The 17,698-nt window shown below is 44.3% G+C and overlaps 1 protein-coding gene across 1 annotated transcript in view; it reads right to left on the bottom strand.

Annotated features, from left to right (window-relative positions):
• LOC148016063 (uncharacterized) overlaps positions 1-17,232 on the bottom strand; it is a 44,501-nt gene extending 27,269 nt beyond the window's left edge. The window contains exons 1-3 of the mRNA XM_087664539.1: positions 15,112-17,232; positions 14,842-15,009; positions 14,683-14,748 (exon numbers count right to left, since the gene is read on the bottom strand). Coding sequence (XP_087520665.1) covers positions 14,683-14,748; positions 14,842-15,009; positions 15,112-16,647 — 1,770 coding nt within the window. The 5' untranslated portion in view covers positions 16,648-17,232. The remainder of the gene's footprint in view (positions 1-14,682; positions 14,749-14,841; positions 15,010-15,111) is intronic.
• Positions 17,233-17,698: the final 466 nt, after the last annotated feature.

The following is a 17,698-nucleotide window of genomic DNA, read 5'->3' as shown; positions in this document are numbered from 1 at the left end:
GAACTGCCTCAGAACCAGAAGCTCTAAGTTTTGATCCCCAGCCTTATGGAAACACATGTAGCTTTCAAGGTCCTCATTTAGTTATCAAATGACTCCATCACAGCCCTCCCTTGTAACAGCACTGCCTTTATCTACTCTAACTCTCCTCTTCCGTGGCTGCCTAAACTCTGTCTTGCTAATTTAGTCCTTTACGTGGTGCCCTTTTGACACATGAAGTGATGGGAATGCTGTTGAGAAACCCTTCACCAGCAGTTAGCGTTTTTGCGTTTCTGCGATTTGCGTTTAGGGTTTGCAGCCCCAAAAAGGGGCGCCATCCTAGATTGACTGTGCCTATTCATAGGCCACTCTCTCATTCATTCCTTACGGCTGATTCATTCAGTCCATCACCTCTTCTCTCCAACCTCTCCACTACCCTCACACCCCTTCAGGAGGACATTGCGGTTCGTGGTTCGTGGCTGTCTTCATCGTCTTCCTTGTGCTACGGCACCCTCGTTCCCTTGTATCACATTCACTTCATGATTCAGATTTTCATCGTTCCATTCATCAAAGTTTCTTCTCTCTTCCCTTCTCTTCTCCATGTTTGCCGAGTTCACTACATGTTCCTCCCTGCAAACCCTACTATCTCGCTGGTACGTCATCTTTTGACATTGTATCAGAGCTGGATCTACTCAAACAGCGGCAAAGATCCTCCACTCTAGTGAAGGCAAAGACCGGTGGTGGGTTTAGCATCCACTTCTCTTCTTCCGCTACATCAAAATCTCATTTTTGTAGATTTCAGGTGTTTGCCCACACCCCGTTCATGGAGGACATCTCACATGAAGCTGTCCATTGCTGTCTCCATCAATTGGCGCTTGATTTCCAGCCTTCCACCCGCAATTTGCAGCTGTTTACAGCAGAACGACTGTTGCTGATCACTCTCCATTCAAAAAACAATCTCGTTTTCGCAAATTTCAGGTATTTCAGCTTGCTGCCCACACCCCAAACGCGAAGGACATCACGGTCCAAGCTGGCCATTGCTGTCTACAACAGTCTAGCGCCTGTTTCCAGTCTATCACACACTGTTCAGAGCTGATTTCAGTATATTGATTGCTGCTGCTGTTTTTTCCTGCGTTTTTAATCTTTCTCTCTCCTCACCTGCGTTTTTAGTATTTCTCTCTCCTCACCTGCGTTTTTCTATTGGTTGCAACCTCTTACTGCTGGTCACATCCTCCTCCCACTGGCAACTCACTTCCAGCCCTTCCACTATCCTCCCACCCCTTGAGACGAACATTGCGGTTCGTGCTTCACACTGCCCTCACACCCCTTAAGGCCGACATTGCGGTTTGTGGTTCATGGTGGTTGACCTCTTCCTTCTTCAACAAGGCACATTGGTAGCCATGGCTTCTTTACCAACACATGACGAGACTATTGGTGCTCCTACTGTGACATCACCAAACACACCACCGATGCTTGTCGACATCAACCTTTGCTCCCCACCCCTCCGGAGTACATGCATCTTCCACCATGCACTCCTTGTGCCACCTCTCCTTTCTGGCCCACAGAGCTTGTTCTGCATCGGCTATCAAAGTACTATGCTCAAGGCAATAAGACGCATCCAATGTGCACTCAGTCCTTTCGAGCACATGGAGGATCGATTGGTGCTACAACCTCCTGGAGATCGTCGCAATGCCAACGGCAGTCTTCTCCCACCTATTTTCGGGTACAGTGGCTACCACGGCCCATGGTTCTACAGTCCACTCCATCAAGAGAGAGTGATTGTTTGATACCATCTCCTCATCAGTCGGCTGCTTCGAGAGACAGTGGCTACTTGTCTCCTTCCTCTTCTTCGACTACCCAGTCCGCTCCATTGAGAGACAGCGATTGTTACCCACCTCTTGCTCATTCTGAGCCCCACCCTTCCCCACCCTTGACTACTCAGGTTTGAGAGGCTACCTCTGGGAGCTCTCCGGCACCCCAGATACCTTCTTCGTACGACCAACGGCACTTCCTTCGTCATTAGACATTTCCGAGTCTGTGATCCATGAGTTTTTGGATTCCCTATGTATTTCAGAGGGGGATGTTATTTCTTTGCTCTCAGAGGAAGCATCTACTTCTTCGACTTAAGCGGGGGATCCCTCCACCTCCCACCTCAGAGAGGAAACCTACTCCACGTGAAATTCTTCAACCATCCGTTACTTTCTTGGGGTGGCTGTCTTCAACCAATCATCTCTTCTACTGATACCCAAGATCTTCAGGTACCACCTAGATTGGGACCTCGGAGGTTCAACCGCGACTTGGTGACGAGACCTTCGTATTCCTTCTAGCATGGATGCACGAAGCTAGTGGCTTCTCTCTCGAGGTTGTGTTTCGGGTTCTCCGTCCCCCAAAACCCTAATTTTTTGGGGAACCCTTCAACATCTATAAATAGACAAGCTGTCCACCATTCCTCATTCTTTTAGTGCAGATTTCAGCCATCAACCTTCACCCATGTGGCAATCTACTCTTCGTGATTGCTACCATTTCTTCCATAGCTCCTCCGGTGCCTGGCACCTTCTTCCACAGCTATCACCCACTGTTTAGCACCCTCTCTCCTACTGCATTTGGTCCCATCGGCCATCACCAACGATCAGACTGCCTCCTACTGCTTGCATTTGGTCCTCATAAACTAGGCAACAGTTGGCATTGCCCTTCCTCGCAACAGTTGGCATTGCCCTTCCTCACCATCAGGCAACCTTCCGGAGCTTGCGTTTGGCCTTCCCTTCTGTAATCAACAGCAGGTTGTATTCTTCCTCCTCAAGGCGGCCCTTCTACTACTGCATTTGCAACTTTCTGCTACCGCCCTCATCATCAAGCATCATCCTCTGCAGTCACCTCAGTTCCCTGACATAAGTGATCAACGTTGGGTGTTTCCTACACTCCACACTCCAGTTGGTGATCATAACACTTGGATCCATCTCTAGTGGATGTCACTCTCCGACACTGCATTGCTCTGCCCTTCGGCATTCTATACACTATTACATTCATTTACAACATTCATTCACTTCAAAGTTTCTTCTCTCTATGTTTAAGTTTTGAGTTTTTGAGTTTTGTGTTTTGTGTTTAGGGTTTGAGTTTTGCTTGTCTCTGTCTGAGTCTTTGTGTTTTAGTCTTTGTTGTACATGTGTTTCCTCAATGCAAACCCTAGCATAACTTCACATGGTACCAGAGCCAGTGCTCTTCCAAAGAGTATCCGACAGTAATTGCGAAGGCTAATCTTTGTGCGAGACTCACACACGACTCAATTCTGACTCATAATGTCTCAGGCACCTTCTAGGAATCCTATGACACTCTGTCAAGCTTTTCCATCATTGAAGGCTCTAAGAAGGCATTGTAGTCTCGAGGAGGAGGTAGGCACATCTTCACCTTTACCATCTTCTTCTTCTCATTTTGTTCATCTTACAAATAAAGAGTTTGAGGAGCACTTGTGCTTCACATACAATCAAGTTTACACCCCTCTAACGAGTGGTGCTACTCCATCTAGACCAATTGGTGAGACTAACTATCTTTCTGATCTTGGAGGGATCATGACAAATGCAAGAGCAATACATCTCCTTCATCACTGCCAAGCCTTATGTCAAGTTCGTATAACCCTTTTGAGTCGTATGAGCCAAAACGAATGATTTTCAATATGTTAACTTTAATAAAGAAGACTCTCGAAGCAAACTATTCTTCATCAAGTATATCTCAAACATTTGTTTCATCTAAGCAAGTAAACCACACTACTCAACTCCCTCCCATCCCACCACTATCTTCTCCACATTCCAATCTAACATCTTCATTTCAAAATCTTGGATTCCACTTCACTTTTGCTCAAAGCACACTAAGGGTTGGATCTTCCATCTCCGCTCCTAACACTTTCTCTTTCCCCATCCCACCATCTACCTACCCTCCATTTACTCCACCTCTTGGTGCAGTGTTAGGGGAAATGCCACCCTTTAACACCACACAACCTTTCAAACGCAAGGATATCCATCCTTGCTTATGAACTATGGTCACATATCCCTTGGGTCACTCCTACACAAGAGCATCCTCTGCTCCCAGTGTCCCTATCCCTCCACCTTCGGATCCAGAAGCGGTTACAATGCCCATACCCAACCCGCCCTTGCCCACATTTGGATCTGCTATGTACACTTCTCATACGCATGGTGGACACTCTAGGATTCCTTCCCAAATGTATTGCACTCCTCTGCCCTGTCCCCCTATCCACCCTACCTCCATTACACACCTTCTCCATCTCCTAGCACTACCACTCTTGTTGCCATGGCCAAGAATGCCTTCATGGATAAGACACATTTTAACGGGCTGAATTTCACCACTTGGTCGAACTTCATACAACACATGCTTGAATCTCAAGGGACTTTGGAACCTTGTCATTAGTACCAACCCTCGCTCAGCTCACCCTAATCAGACGGCCTGCAATAACACAGCCACAATTGAGTTAATGCACGGGTTACTTCTTGAGTTCCACTCAATTACAGCAATTTTTCCTCGCATTTGCGCGTTGGAGTTATATCATTAACCACTATGCGGCTCAAGACCGCACTCAATGTATCGATCTCAATTATGAGCTTCAAGAGTTTTCCATTAAGGAAGGGGATGATTTGAAAGTCAAGTTGGCCGAATATCGGTAGTTACTCATCGAGTTTGGCACTACTAGCTCCCCGAAGTCAGATGACGATTAAGTTACATTCTTCTTGAACAAGTTGCCTCACAAATACTTCAATTTTCTCACTCCCTAGATTGACAACCTTCTACGAGTTTAAATGTCCATTTTTGCATTATGCGAGCTGCACCATCAAGTCCACAAGAAATCCTCCACACATATCCATTCAAAGGGGTGAGGGGGGTGAAGGGGTGAGTGCGCAATGGCATGCGAGATCAAGGGGTGAGCTAAAGAGCTGAGCAGAGCTGAGAGTTAGAGAGAGTGAACGCGGAGATAGGCGTACCATTTGTTATGGTACACAAAGAATTAAAAAATGCATTTATATGTTAGCATACATTAAGGATGTGTTCACACTTGTAAGTCTATTTACACGGAGACGAAGGAAGACGAAGGGACTTTACATCCAACAACCTCCCACTTAAAGACCCGAAGTGGTACCTTTCAGCTAACCAACTCCCACTAAACGAATGCAATGCTCATGCTGAGCCTTTCCAAGAGACTTAGTAAGAACATCTGCAAGGTTATCTTGGGTTTTGACCTTAGTCAATGTAACAAGACCATCATCCAAGACCTGTCGAATAAAGTGATACCGAACATCTATGTGTTTGGTACGTGCATGGAACATGGCATTCTTAGCCAGACATACTACACTTTGGCTATCACAACCAAACACTGGAGTACTGAAGAAAGACCAAAATCCTTGACTAGACGGCCAAGCCAAATAGCTTACTTAGAAGCTTCAATGGCTGAAATATAATCAGCTCATGTAGTACTCTGTGACACAATTTTCTGCAATCCTGAACACCAAGAGATAGCCCCACCAGCCAAAGTAAAAACATACCCACTAGTAGATTTCCTAGTATCAAGATCTCCTGCCATGTCTGAATCACAAAATCCCTGCAACTCTAGTGTACCCTTTCCATAGCATATACACTTTTCTTGTGTGCCTTTCAAGTATCTGAAGACACGTTTCACTGCTTCCCAATGTGGCTTGCCAGGGTTAGACAAAAATCTGCTAACAACTCCCGCTGCATAAGCAATGTCAAGGCAAGTTGCAACCATGGCATACATCAAAGATCCACAAGCTGATGCATAAGGTATACCCTTCATGGCACTAGCAGTCGCATCATCTCTAGGGCAATCAATTTTGCTAAGCTTTGTATGTGGCAGTAAAGGCACACCAAGAGGCTTAGCATCAGCCATATTAAACCTGTCAAGAACTTTGCTGATGTACTTGTCCTGTGAGAGAAACAACAAACGCTGCCCTTTGTCTCTTTTAATACGCATGCCCAAAATGTGTTCAACTACCCCCAAATCTTTCATAGAGAAGGTTGATCTCAGCTGCCTTTTAAGAGCATTCAAAGTACTCTTATGCCGTCCTGCAATCAACATGTCATCCATATATAAAACCAGCATAATAAAGCTGCCATCATCAGCCTTTTTAGTGTGTAAGCAGTGATTTGCATGACTGCGTTTAAATCCATGGCTCAACATAAAGGTATCAAATTTTTTGTACCATTGTCTAGGGGCTTGTTTCAGCCCATATAAGCTACGTTTCAACTTACAAACCAAATACTCTTTTCCTAGAATAGCAAATCCTTATGGTTGCTAGTGTACAACTTTTCATCCAAGTCACCATGAAGAAAAGCAGTCTTCACATCCATCTGATCCAACTCTAAATCCAAGGATGCAGTGAGATTTCACCCCATATAAGCTGCGTTTCAGCTTACAAACTAAATACTCTTTTCCTGGAATAGCAAATCCTTCTGGCTGCTTCATGTATAGCTTTTCATCCAAGTCACCATGAAGAAAAGTAGTTTTCACATCCATCTGATCCAACTCTAAATCCAAGGATGCAATGAGAGCAAACAAAACATGGAGCGTAGCCATCTTCACCACTGGTGAAAAGACCTCCTAGAAGTCTATGCCTTCCTTTTGTGTATAGCCCTTAGCAACCAGCCGTGCCTTGTACTTGGGCTTCCCATCAATACATTTCACTTTGTAAACCCATTTATTTGAAATAGCTTTTCTATCCTTGGGCAAAGGTACAAGCTCCCATGTGTTATTTGCATATAGAGACTTCATCTCTTCTTGCATAGCAAGCTCCCACTTTCTCTTGTTTTCACATATGCAATCCAAAGATGGCTGAAACCTCTGTGGCCGCCTTCTGACATGTGTCGACCGTCTTACCCAATGATCTGTATTATCAAGCAGTGGACCTACATCCTGAGGAATGTGCACGCCATCACCAGGTGGCTGATTTTCAGCATTTTCTTGCTGCTGTAATCTGTTTTCAGCATGTTCTTGCTGTCCTATTTCATCCTGTGCATCTATTTGTTGTCCAAGATCTTTTGGCTGTAGCACAATAGGTTGCTGCTCATTTTCAGTATCAAAAGGGATAGAACTTTCAACTAATGGCTGCTGAATGGCTGTCTGTTCATGCTGAAATTTGACCTTCTTTTTGTTAAGATCACCATGTGTAGCATTTTTCAGCAACTTTGCCTCATTAAATACTACATCTCAACTGCATACTATCTTCCTGCCCTGAGAAAGCCAAACTCTATAACCCATCTCTCCCTCAACTCCATATCCCATGAAGATGCCCTTGATGGATTTCATGTCTAGTTTGGTCCTCTATTCTACAAGTACATGCACAAAGGCATCATAGCCAAAGACATGCGAATGGTCATATGAAGCAGGTTTGCCAAACCAAACCTCTTCAGGAATGCCATTTTCCAATGCACGATTAGGAGAGCGATTGCATACATGAATTGCAATTTTAAGAGCCTCTCCCCAAAACTATTGCGGGAGATTAGCTATGGACAGCATGCATCTGACTCTCTCACAAAGTGTGCGGTTAAATCTTTCAGCCACGCCATTTGATGTAGGATTATAAGGGGCTGTCAACTCCCTCTTAATGCCATACATCTCACAAAACTTGTTAAATTCTTTTGAGACATACTCACCCCTATTATCTGTTCTTATGGCCTTCAACTTAAGCCCTTTTTGTGTGGTAACAAAAGCATGTAACTTTTTAAAAGAATCCAACACTTCCTTTTTGCTCTTAAGTACATACACCCATGACTTTCTACTGAAATCATCAATGAAAGTAACAAAGAACCGTGCACCCCCATACGAATTAACAGGCATAGTGCACACATCAGAGTGGCAAGAGCATTAGACTTTTTAAGCCACCAGAGTAATAAGGAGACTTCACTTGTTTCCATACAAGCAATCATTACAAAATTCGAGACCAAAGCCTTTTACATCAAATCTCCCTAAAAAGGAGAGAACCTAAAGGCCTTTTTGGCTCATATGACCAAGTCTTTTGTGCCAAAGCTCCATCTGTAAATGGACTTCAGCCACAGCCAAGAACTTGCCAGGTAATGCTTTACAATGCAAATAATATAAAGTCTCCCTTTTGCTGCCTTTAACAATCAATATAGAGCCCTTATAGATTTTCCAAGATCCACCACCAAATGTGGTAAAATACCTTTTAGCATCAAGCTACCCAACTGATAGTAGACTCTTCTTTATGCCAGGTACAAATCTGGCATCCTGCAAAATCAGCTCTTGGCCATTTTCAAGAGCCAAGTGAATGGTGCCAACACCCTCTATCTCACATGCATAGTTATCACCCAAATAAACCTTGCCTAGGCGACCTGCAGTGTATTGAGAAAATGACTCCAAAGAGGGAGTAACATGAAAAGAGGCACCGTTGTCCACTATCCATGATTGTGATGGCCCATCATGAGCTGAAAGTAAGGGAACAATTACCTCATTTTTGGTGATGTGCATATCACCTATTGCTGCTATAATATCTGCATCATTACATGAGGTTACAACAAGTATCTCTTCAGTGTCAGGAAGCTCTTCAATGAACACACTAAATGCAACATTTGCCTTTGCAACTTCTTTTGAGGAAGTGTTGTCATCATCTTTCTTATCATCCTTCTTTTTCTTACCCTGCCAATTCTTTCTTTCTTGCTCTTTCTTGAAGTACCGGCAATCAGCCTTTTTATGCCCTTTACGCCCACACTAATGGCATGTGACATCTTGTTGTTTGCCCTTGCTTTTGCTTTTGCTTTTTCCTTTATTGGCTGCATTACCCCTCTTTTTTGACTTGCCTCTCACATGGTAAGCTAAGCCACTACTTTCACCACTAGACTTTCTTCTGATTTCTTCATTAAGGATTAAACCTCTTACACCATCAAAAGTCAAAGCAGGATTGTTACTAAGTGACACAACCAAAGATTCCCAACTGTCAGGCAAAGTCATCAATAAGAAAATAGCTTTCAATTTATCGTCAAAAGCCGCCAAACCAAAGTCCTGCAACTGACTCAAGACCCCTGTGAAAGCACTCAAATGCTCAGATGTTGGCTTAGACTCATCCAACTCCATGTTCACAAGTTTACGCATAAGATGCACTTGATTCACAGGAGTTGTATTTTCATATGTGTCCTTAAGCTTTTTCCATATAGCATAACCTGTGTTAAGACACTTGATGTCTGTAAGTACATCATCAGACACGGCCATCTTAATGTATGCAATGGCCTTCTTATTAAGTCTATCCCAATCCACATCTGTCAAAGCTGCAAGCTTAGTCTCCAAGAGAGCATCTTCACAATCCTTGAGAAACAAAACGCCTTGCATCCTATCCTTCCACAAGTCAAAGCCAGTGCCATCAAACCTCGTGATTTCAAAGAGGGATTTAGTATCACTGCTGCTAGAAGCATTTGAAGCCATTTTTCAGCAATAAACCAGAAATTCAATGCTGCAATTTATGATAGCAAAAATGAGCTGAATATTCAATTGATTTCAGCCCAATTTTTCAGCAAATAATAGCAAGATTCAGTTCAAGTACATGTACAGCAGTAGAAAGAATAACTTTCAGCAGTATGACTGCAATTTCAGCATACATTAAATGCATACACCACTGCCAGGTAACTCCCACTTCAGCAATATCACCAAAAATACATCTACACCAATCCCAAATCTGCAAATGATCACTAAGACTGCTGCAACATGAATAATCAGCAATACATTAACTCAATGGGAGCTGTCCAGCAAGTGTACTGCATACATATGTGCTCATATCATCTTCTGATACCCAAAACACCAAGAAATCTCTGCAATTTCTCCAAAATTGCACAAGTGAGAGATAAAATGCTCAAATCACTCTGCTTATAACCACAAGATTGCTTCAGCAATATTCCCAAAGTGCATTTCACGCATTAACTTTGCCAAAATCCACAGATTTCAGCAAAAGCCCCAAAATTTCCAGGTCCAATGTGCACGAATGTCAGCCAATCTGACTCAGCTGAACAAAATTTCACCAATACAGCAAAAGCCCCAAATTTTATGGGCCCAATGTTGAGAAATTTCACTCGGATGAGTGAAATTTCAATAAATTTGGGGAAATCCCTAATTCAAACATGCACAATGTCTGCAATTTCCGACAAAGATGCCTCGATTTTGCATGAGCAGCACTCAACCTAAAAAGCCCCAAATTTCTCGGCATAGATATGCACAAATCTGAACTATGTGCTTGCACACACGAACCCCCGTCAAGCCAAGGGGAAATTCCAAGAGAAATTTTAAGGAAAAAGAAAAACGAATTCTAACGCACATCACCTATCCATCACCCGCTGGTCACGGCTCCATCATGCCTGTCACGCCTCGAATCCCTACAGACGTTTCTTGCCGCTGGTCGTCGCTGGTGCTGCTATCGCTATGGTCCACACTGGACCTACCTTGATCCTACCTTCCGCTTGTGAGCTATCGCTCATTACCCAAAAGTCTTGTTGATTGCCTACATCAGCCTATCGCCCAACGGCCACACACTCAGCAATTGCGAGTCACACTGACTGGTGCTTGATTGACCTTTTGCCTCGAGTTCACAAGCTGCCTTTGATCTCGGAAAGCGTGCACTCTGGGCTCTGATACCACTTTGAAGGGATGAGTGCGCAATGGCGTGTGAGATCAAGGCGTTAGCTGAAGCGCAAAGCTGAGTTGAGAGTTAGAGAGAGTAAACACAGAGATAGGTGTACCATTTGCTATGGTACACAAGGAATAAAAGAATGTATTTATATGTTGGGGTACATTAAGGGTGTGTTCACACCCATAAATCTATTTACACAGAGACAAAGGGAGACGAAGGGAGACGAAGGGACTTTACACCCAACAGAGGGTTAGTTGCCTTTTCCTTGTAAGGGAAAACCACCACTGGCAAGAACTCACAAGATACAAAGGCAAGCCAAAACAAGGGTGACACCATTTCCTTCAATGGAACCACACAAACACAATCCCTTTGGCTACAAATTCCTAAGAAAAATAGGTTTTGCACACACTACCAAAGGTCAAGCCGATGGACACGGAGTGTCGTATAAAGGCCTATGGTCTTCCTCTTAGAAAACCAATGCAAACTGCTACAATTGCCTCCACTCCAGTTGGCCAATGCAATGGAGCTATGCCTCCAGCTACTGCACCATCTGCTCCATTTGCCCCAACAACTACTAGATATATGGCACACGGGCAACCTCAACAACCTATATCCTTCACTACTCTTGAAGGATTAGCTGATTGGTCTACTAGTGGCTCACCTATTGTACTTTACGTGTCCATTCCTATGCCACTGCACCTTCAAGGACTACTTCCCTACCTCCCCCTACACAATGGTGACCACACACTTAGCCTTTCCCTTTTTAGACTTATGTTGCATACTTACATACTTGCCTTCTTCCACAACTATCACCCATTGTTTGGCACCCTCTCTCCTGTTGTCTTTGGTCCCATCAACCATCACCAACAATCAAACTACCTCATACTGCTTACATTTGACCCTCATCAACCAAGTGACAGTTGGTTGTGTTCTTCCTCCTCCAAGCAACCCTTCTACGGCTGTATTTGCAACTTTCTGTTGTTGCCCTCATCATCACAGATCATCTTTTGCAGTTGCCTCAGTTCCCTGGCACTAGTGATCAACGTTTGGTATTTTCCGCACTCTGCACTCTGGCTCGCGGTCATAGCACTTGGGATCCACCTTTGGTGGACATCACTTTCCGATACTGCATTGCTCTGACCTTGGTCATTGTATACACTCTTACATTCTATTATAGCATTCATTCACTTTAGAGTTTCTTCTCTCTATATTAGTCTCCGACACTCCATGTTTGAGTTTTGAGTTTTTGTATTTGTGTCTTGCATTTAGGACTTGAGTTTTGCTTGTCTCTATCTGAGTCTTTGTGTTTCAATCTTGGTCGTACATAATGTGTTTCCTCATACAAACTCTAGCATATATTCGCATCACCTTCTCATCTCCCTTCACAAAATTGGCCTAAAGCAAAGATTAGAAACCTCTCATCACAAGCTCAAAAGCCTCCTCTTGTACTTCTCGTCTTGCTTCCACTCCCCCATCCAACTTCCCTTGTCCATATTGACAATCTGAAGAGCTTCTTGCAACAACTTAGTGAAAGCGAGAAAAATCAAAGTAGCAGCATTCACCATCATCCAAAGTAGTAACATTTCACCATCATCCCTCTCTACAAGTGCCTCGCTCAACACCACCATTGCTATGTGCTCTCTCTCTCTCTCTCTCTCTCTCTCTCTCTCTCTCTCTCATTATTTTGTATGTAGACGTTTGCACTCCCAAATGAGACGGGTAGGACAAGGGGGAGCAAAGAGATAGGATAAGGTTATCCCCTTGTTTTGGGACACACCTTACCAACTTTTTGGATCAAGGACAGCATTTATGCTTCTCAAGGAGTCAAGTAAACTTCCATAGCCAAGCCTACAAATTGAAACAAAGATTATGCAAACCTCATAAAGGACCAAATTCAATGAGCTGGCCAGCTGCTGATATAAACAAGAGCAGCCCCATACAACTAGGATAGAACATTCACCGGTGCTCCCCCTCGCCCTTGGGCTTCCAAAGCAAGTCAGAGGAGCCATCCAAATCAACCTCCTCATAGCCTCTAGGAGGTGGGCAGATTGCATATTGAGGAAACTAGGAGAACTCTCCAATTTTATGGAAGGAGGCCATGAAGTAAAGAAAGAACTCTTATCAGACTGTAATGTCTCAACAACTCAAAACAAAAACTACAATGGAGCTTCTTAAGCCAAAGCTATTAAAATATCAGATAAAAACTAATAAATGTGATGTCCCAAATAAGAATTGCCCAAAATAGATACATGCTTTCAGGAATTACAAAGCTTTTGATATCCTGCTTACTGACTCAATAATGAGGCTTATAAGGGGGAGATAAACAACTACTACAATTCTCTCTTTTCCAGTTGACATCGTATCCAGCCCTTAGCAATTCTAGAGTACCCTCACTTTCTCCCTCCTCAAAGTTTTGCCTTGCAAACCCTCTTTATCAGAATGTAGCTTCCACCTCACTTAAGATCACACCTTGTTGTAAATAGCACAAACTCATCTTTGTGTGATGTTTCTATTCCCATCACTTAGAAACACAAAGATGCCAAACTCTTAGGAGTACAATGTGTCCCTGAATTCTTTAGAAATACAGATTCAGCGTTCGTCTCTTTTAATCGGTTACATAGTTCTAAGATGTCCTCCAAGAACAAGAAAGAGATGGATAACCACATAGACAGCAGATGGACACATGAGGATAGTTTCATGACATGTGAATGCAACCTAAGCAAAGATGACATGGCTTGGGCAGGTCTAGAGGCTAGAGCAAATCCCAAAGGCCAATAACTACCACAAGAAGTGGGTCAACACTGTCATGTGTGACCATGAGGCATGCCTCATGATGGGTCAAATCTTGTGAGGTTGAAAATGAACCAACGAAGGCAGGCACAGTTCTCAGGGCACAAGTAACGGCAGGTGTACAAAGCATACTTAGTGAGCATGTGGCAGCAAGATTGTCTCCAGGCAACAGCCTGAGGGTGTAGACCATCAAAATGCAGCAGCAAGATGTCTCTGCAGCAGCCATCAAGCTTCCAGTCTAGCAATTGGAGCAGCAAAGGCAGGACAAAGCAGCAGTGACTGATGCATCGCAGCAACGATGGTCACCTAGTCTCCTGGCGCTTTCACCGGATGAGGAAGAGAAACACTGGCACTAAGAATGGCAATGATGGCTGAATGCAGAGGAGACAGGAGATGGCCATGTCTCTAGCAAAGAAAGTGATGATAGGGGTAATAAAGGATGAAAAAGTGGTCTGCCCGTGATCCCCCTTTATAGAATTTTAAGCCAGTGTTCCTCTAATTTCTTCTAGAATCTAGAGACTTGTCTTTTGAATTATTTGTCTCAAGTTTTGGTTCAGGGCTATACTAGAGCCAAAGAAGTTAGCCAGTGATTATGAGATTAACTTAGGCTAATATCTTTGGTAGCTTAACACTGTCTATAGCAACAGAGATTCCGCAACCATACAACTTCTAATTTTTTCGCTAGCTTTTGACAGTGTCTATACCAACAGAGATTCCGCAACCATACAACTGCTAGGTGTCACTGGGTGGCATAAGCTGTATGCTGCCAACTTTTTGGCCTTAATAAAATACCGAGGATTAAAAAGCATGAGTTCTGATAGGCTATAGCAGTGCCTGTATTTCTGGGTAAAATGTCAATAACATACAGAGAGTTTTTATCCTGAGACTAGTGACGTGCTTCCTAAACACCAAATCAGTATTCGTACCCTGACTTATCATCCCATTATGCAAAATTCAAATGGGCTATTGCCCTTATCGAGGTTAGTACAAAAGGCTACAAATGATTGGAGAATAATGGTTTGCTTTCAGACTTAAACCAGCAAGTAACAACTTTGCTGGCCACAACTTAAGTCCTAGAACCACACTTCCGAATGCAGCAAAAACACCTAAAGATGCGCAAACACTTGGTAGATAGTCACACCAGACCAACTTTCGAGTAACTCAAATACTCACCCTGGTGATGCTCAAGGTTGCAATCAGAACCTAAAAGAAATATGTTGGCTAGCAGGTCTTTACAAATCATCAAGGGAACAAGCAACTGAAAACTCACCTTGTCAAGCTTTGGCACAAGCTCTTGTAGCTTTCGCATTCCATCGCTTATCTTCGTTCTCCTCACCTGCATCACCAAATTGGCAAATTTCCAATCAGATAAAGACAGAATAATTTCAAATACTAGCAGCTCATTGGAAGTTGCTTGACTTAGCCTGACCCGTTCTGCAATACTTCGTGGATGTGTCGCACATCCTCGCTTTGCCCTGATTTTACATAGGACAGATTCCTCAAAAGACCCATCTATGCTTGCAAGTCTTCCTGAGCTGCTTCCCACTGAGTGGTTGTGGTGATGCAACTGAGAGAGGTTAAGCTCTGCTGTAGATCTCTACAGTATGAACCAGCATAAACATCGTCATCAAAAGAACTGTCCAGTAGGTACCATTAAAACTAGATTCAATCACATTTGTCAGACAAGCTAGACACTTACAGGTGAAGTTGTCACCCCCATATCCTGAGGTATTCTAATTTCAAGTCCCCTTCCTCTTTTCCTTTGTCCAAATGCACCATCATCCTCCATTGCCAGCTCCATTCCAACCTCATCCAAGACAGATGTTGCTTGATTGGCATAAACAGGTGTCCCAGTACTTCTATCAAAAGTACCTTCCTCCGTCAATTTACCAGAAGGGGATGAAATTGATGTCTTCTCATTACCCACCAGAAGTACATCAACAGCAAGTTGAGATAAGAGGCCTGCAGGAGAGCTACTCTGACGCAGAAGTCCGCTTCTGTTCAGGGATCCAAACGTCCTCATTTTAGGATCTAAGCCAGTACCATCCCTAGCCTGACCCATGCAGCTAATTCCGGTATTGTTTGTGCCAGATACAGTCTGGACTGGTCTCCCACGTTCTGGGAAGCAGTTACTTTGTCCTGTTTTACTTTCAGGCATGGCCACTACGTCTGAAGTGTAGGACCCTGAAAACTGGACCATGGGTCTCTCAGAGCATTCTTCCATAACCAACCTGGACAAAATATCAGCAGGGGAGCTATTGTGTCGAATCAGATTGGTCTTGGCTTCCGAAATGTTAGAACCTGATGTCACTGCTGGTTTCATGTCTGGAAGGGCCTGATCGTTTGAGTGTGGCAACAGTTGACTGTTTGGGGCAAGAAACTGAGGACTGCTAAAAACATCTAATGAGTCTTCAACCCCATGTTCTGAAATCGCAGAAAGAAGACCTCCTCTGGCATCTTTAGGCTGGCCCACGCAGTTAATTCCCGTACTGTTTGTGCTGCGCACAGCCTGGACTGGTCTCGCAAGTGCTGAGAAGCGATTACTTTGTCCTGTATTTCTTTCAGGCATGGCCTCAACCAGGTTTGAGGTGTAGGACTGTGAAAACTGGGGCATGGTGCTCTCAGAGCATTCTTCCATAACCAACCTGGACAAAAAATCAGCAGGGGAGCTATTGTGTCGAATCAAATTGTTCTTGGCTTCGGAAAGGTTTGAACCTGACGTCACTATTGGCTTCATGTCTGAAAGGCTCCGATGGTTTGAGTGTGCCAACAGTTGACTATCCGGGGCAGGAAACTGAGGACTATTAAAAACATCTAACGAATCTTCAAGTCCATGCTCTGAAATGGCAGAGAGAGGACCTCCTCTTGCATTAGATGTTGGTTTTGTAGGTACTCCTGCATATTGAGATCCCGTGGCAATCATTCTACTCTCCCCTGCATGCTGTTGACTCTCCGCTGCATTCACATTGAAAGGTGCTCCAGCTCCATTCATCTCCCCGGCAACACCAAGAGAGGGCACTGGTTCGAGCTCACCGCAGAAGAACCGTGCAAAGTCGGACTCTTGAGCCTGACTAAATGTGCTGGGTTCTTGAGAAAAAAGATCGTCATCCAGCAGGCTTGCAAGCAAGGCACTCGGCGCAGAGTGGTAACGTGTCAGTCCGCCCGAAGACTGCATGCTGTCTGCTGTGGACCTCCTGGTTGCTTCTGCTTGAAAGGCCCCAGAATCAATGTCCATATTCAGCTGCACGGAGCATATTCAGCCGCAGGGAGCTGCCTCGGCGCAGGGATTGGAGGCAAGCTTTGTGTTTATACTCGCATGATAACGATGACAGGGCATAAACAGGTATGGCCACTAAGAATGAAAGTGCTGCACGCGAGCGAACCGAAGGAGCGCTGAACACAGTGGAACATTGCCAAGGATTATGCTGCTGTACAGAAGCTGAACTGGAACCTGAGGAAGGAAATCTCTCTCACTCTCTCACTCTCTCTCTCTCTCTCTCTCTACAAACACACCCCTAGACAAATTTCAGGTAGTTTAGAATAAACATTGCTCCGGATATGGCAATGAATCGAGCCTCGTCCGAAAGGACATTGCGGGAAGGGGCAAGCTGTCCAAATTCGCGAGAAGAGGGAGCACATGATGGGATGGATAAACGAAGGAAGGAAGGAACGAAGGAGATAATGGGCAAACATGTTTCGTGCGAGACTGGGGTGGTCTTTAAAAGCGCACAGAGAGAGAGAAAGAGAGAGAGAGGTGGGGGAGAGAGGGGGGGGCCTCTCCTAAGACTTGCAGCTTGGCAGAGAGAGAGAGAGAGAGAGGCCTGTGCCTCACCCTCACGTTCTCGACCTTTTTGCCTCACCCACTCTTCTGCTTCCTCGTGCGTTGTTTATTCTCAGGTCTCGGGACTTGGAACTGATGAGAGAGAGAGAGAGAGAGAGAGAGAGAGGCTAGAGCCTCACGTGGGCCCTCCCACCTGAACTTTCTGAAGATGACCTCCATCCTGACGATCCATAAAGCGAACGTCGTCCACACTCCAGAGTCCAGAGTCCAATCCTCCTCTCTTAGACCCGTTTCACACGGAGTGTCCCAAAAGCCCCGAACACATTAAAAAAAGCTTGTCTCGCCTTTTTCAAAAAATTCACATGGTTATCCAAAGGTTCGTTTCCTACATTTCACAGGCAAAGGAACAAAAACATCGATTTTGATATTTTCCAAACCTTACGATGCACTTAAGTGTGGATAGGAGCAACCAATTTGAAATTTTCTCTCAAGGTCTAGCCACTTC

The sequence above is a fragment of the Lygodium microphyllum genome, chromosome 23, assembly GCF_053477565.2.
Source record: "Lygodium microphyllum isolate KBCC chromosome 23, Lygodium_microphyllum_v1.1.10, whole genome shotgun sequence".
Lineage (NCBI taxonomy): Eukaryota > Viridiplantae > Streptophyta > Polypodiopsida > Schizaeales > Lygodiaceae > Lygodium > Lygodium microphyllum.
Note: the sequence above shows the minus strand (reverse complement) of the source record. Positions and strands in the feature narration are given on the sequence as shown.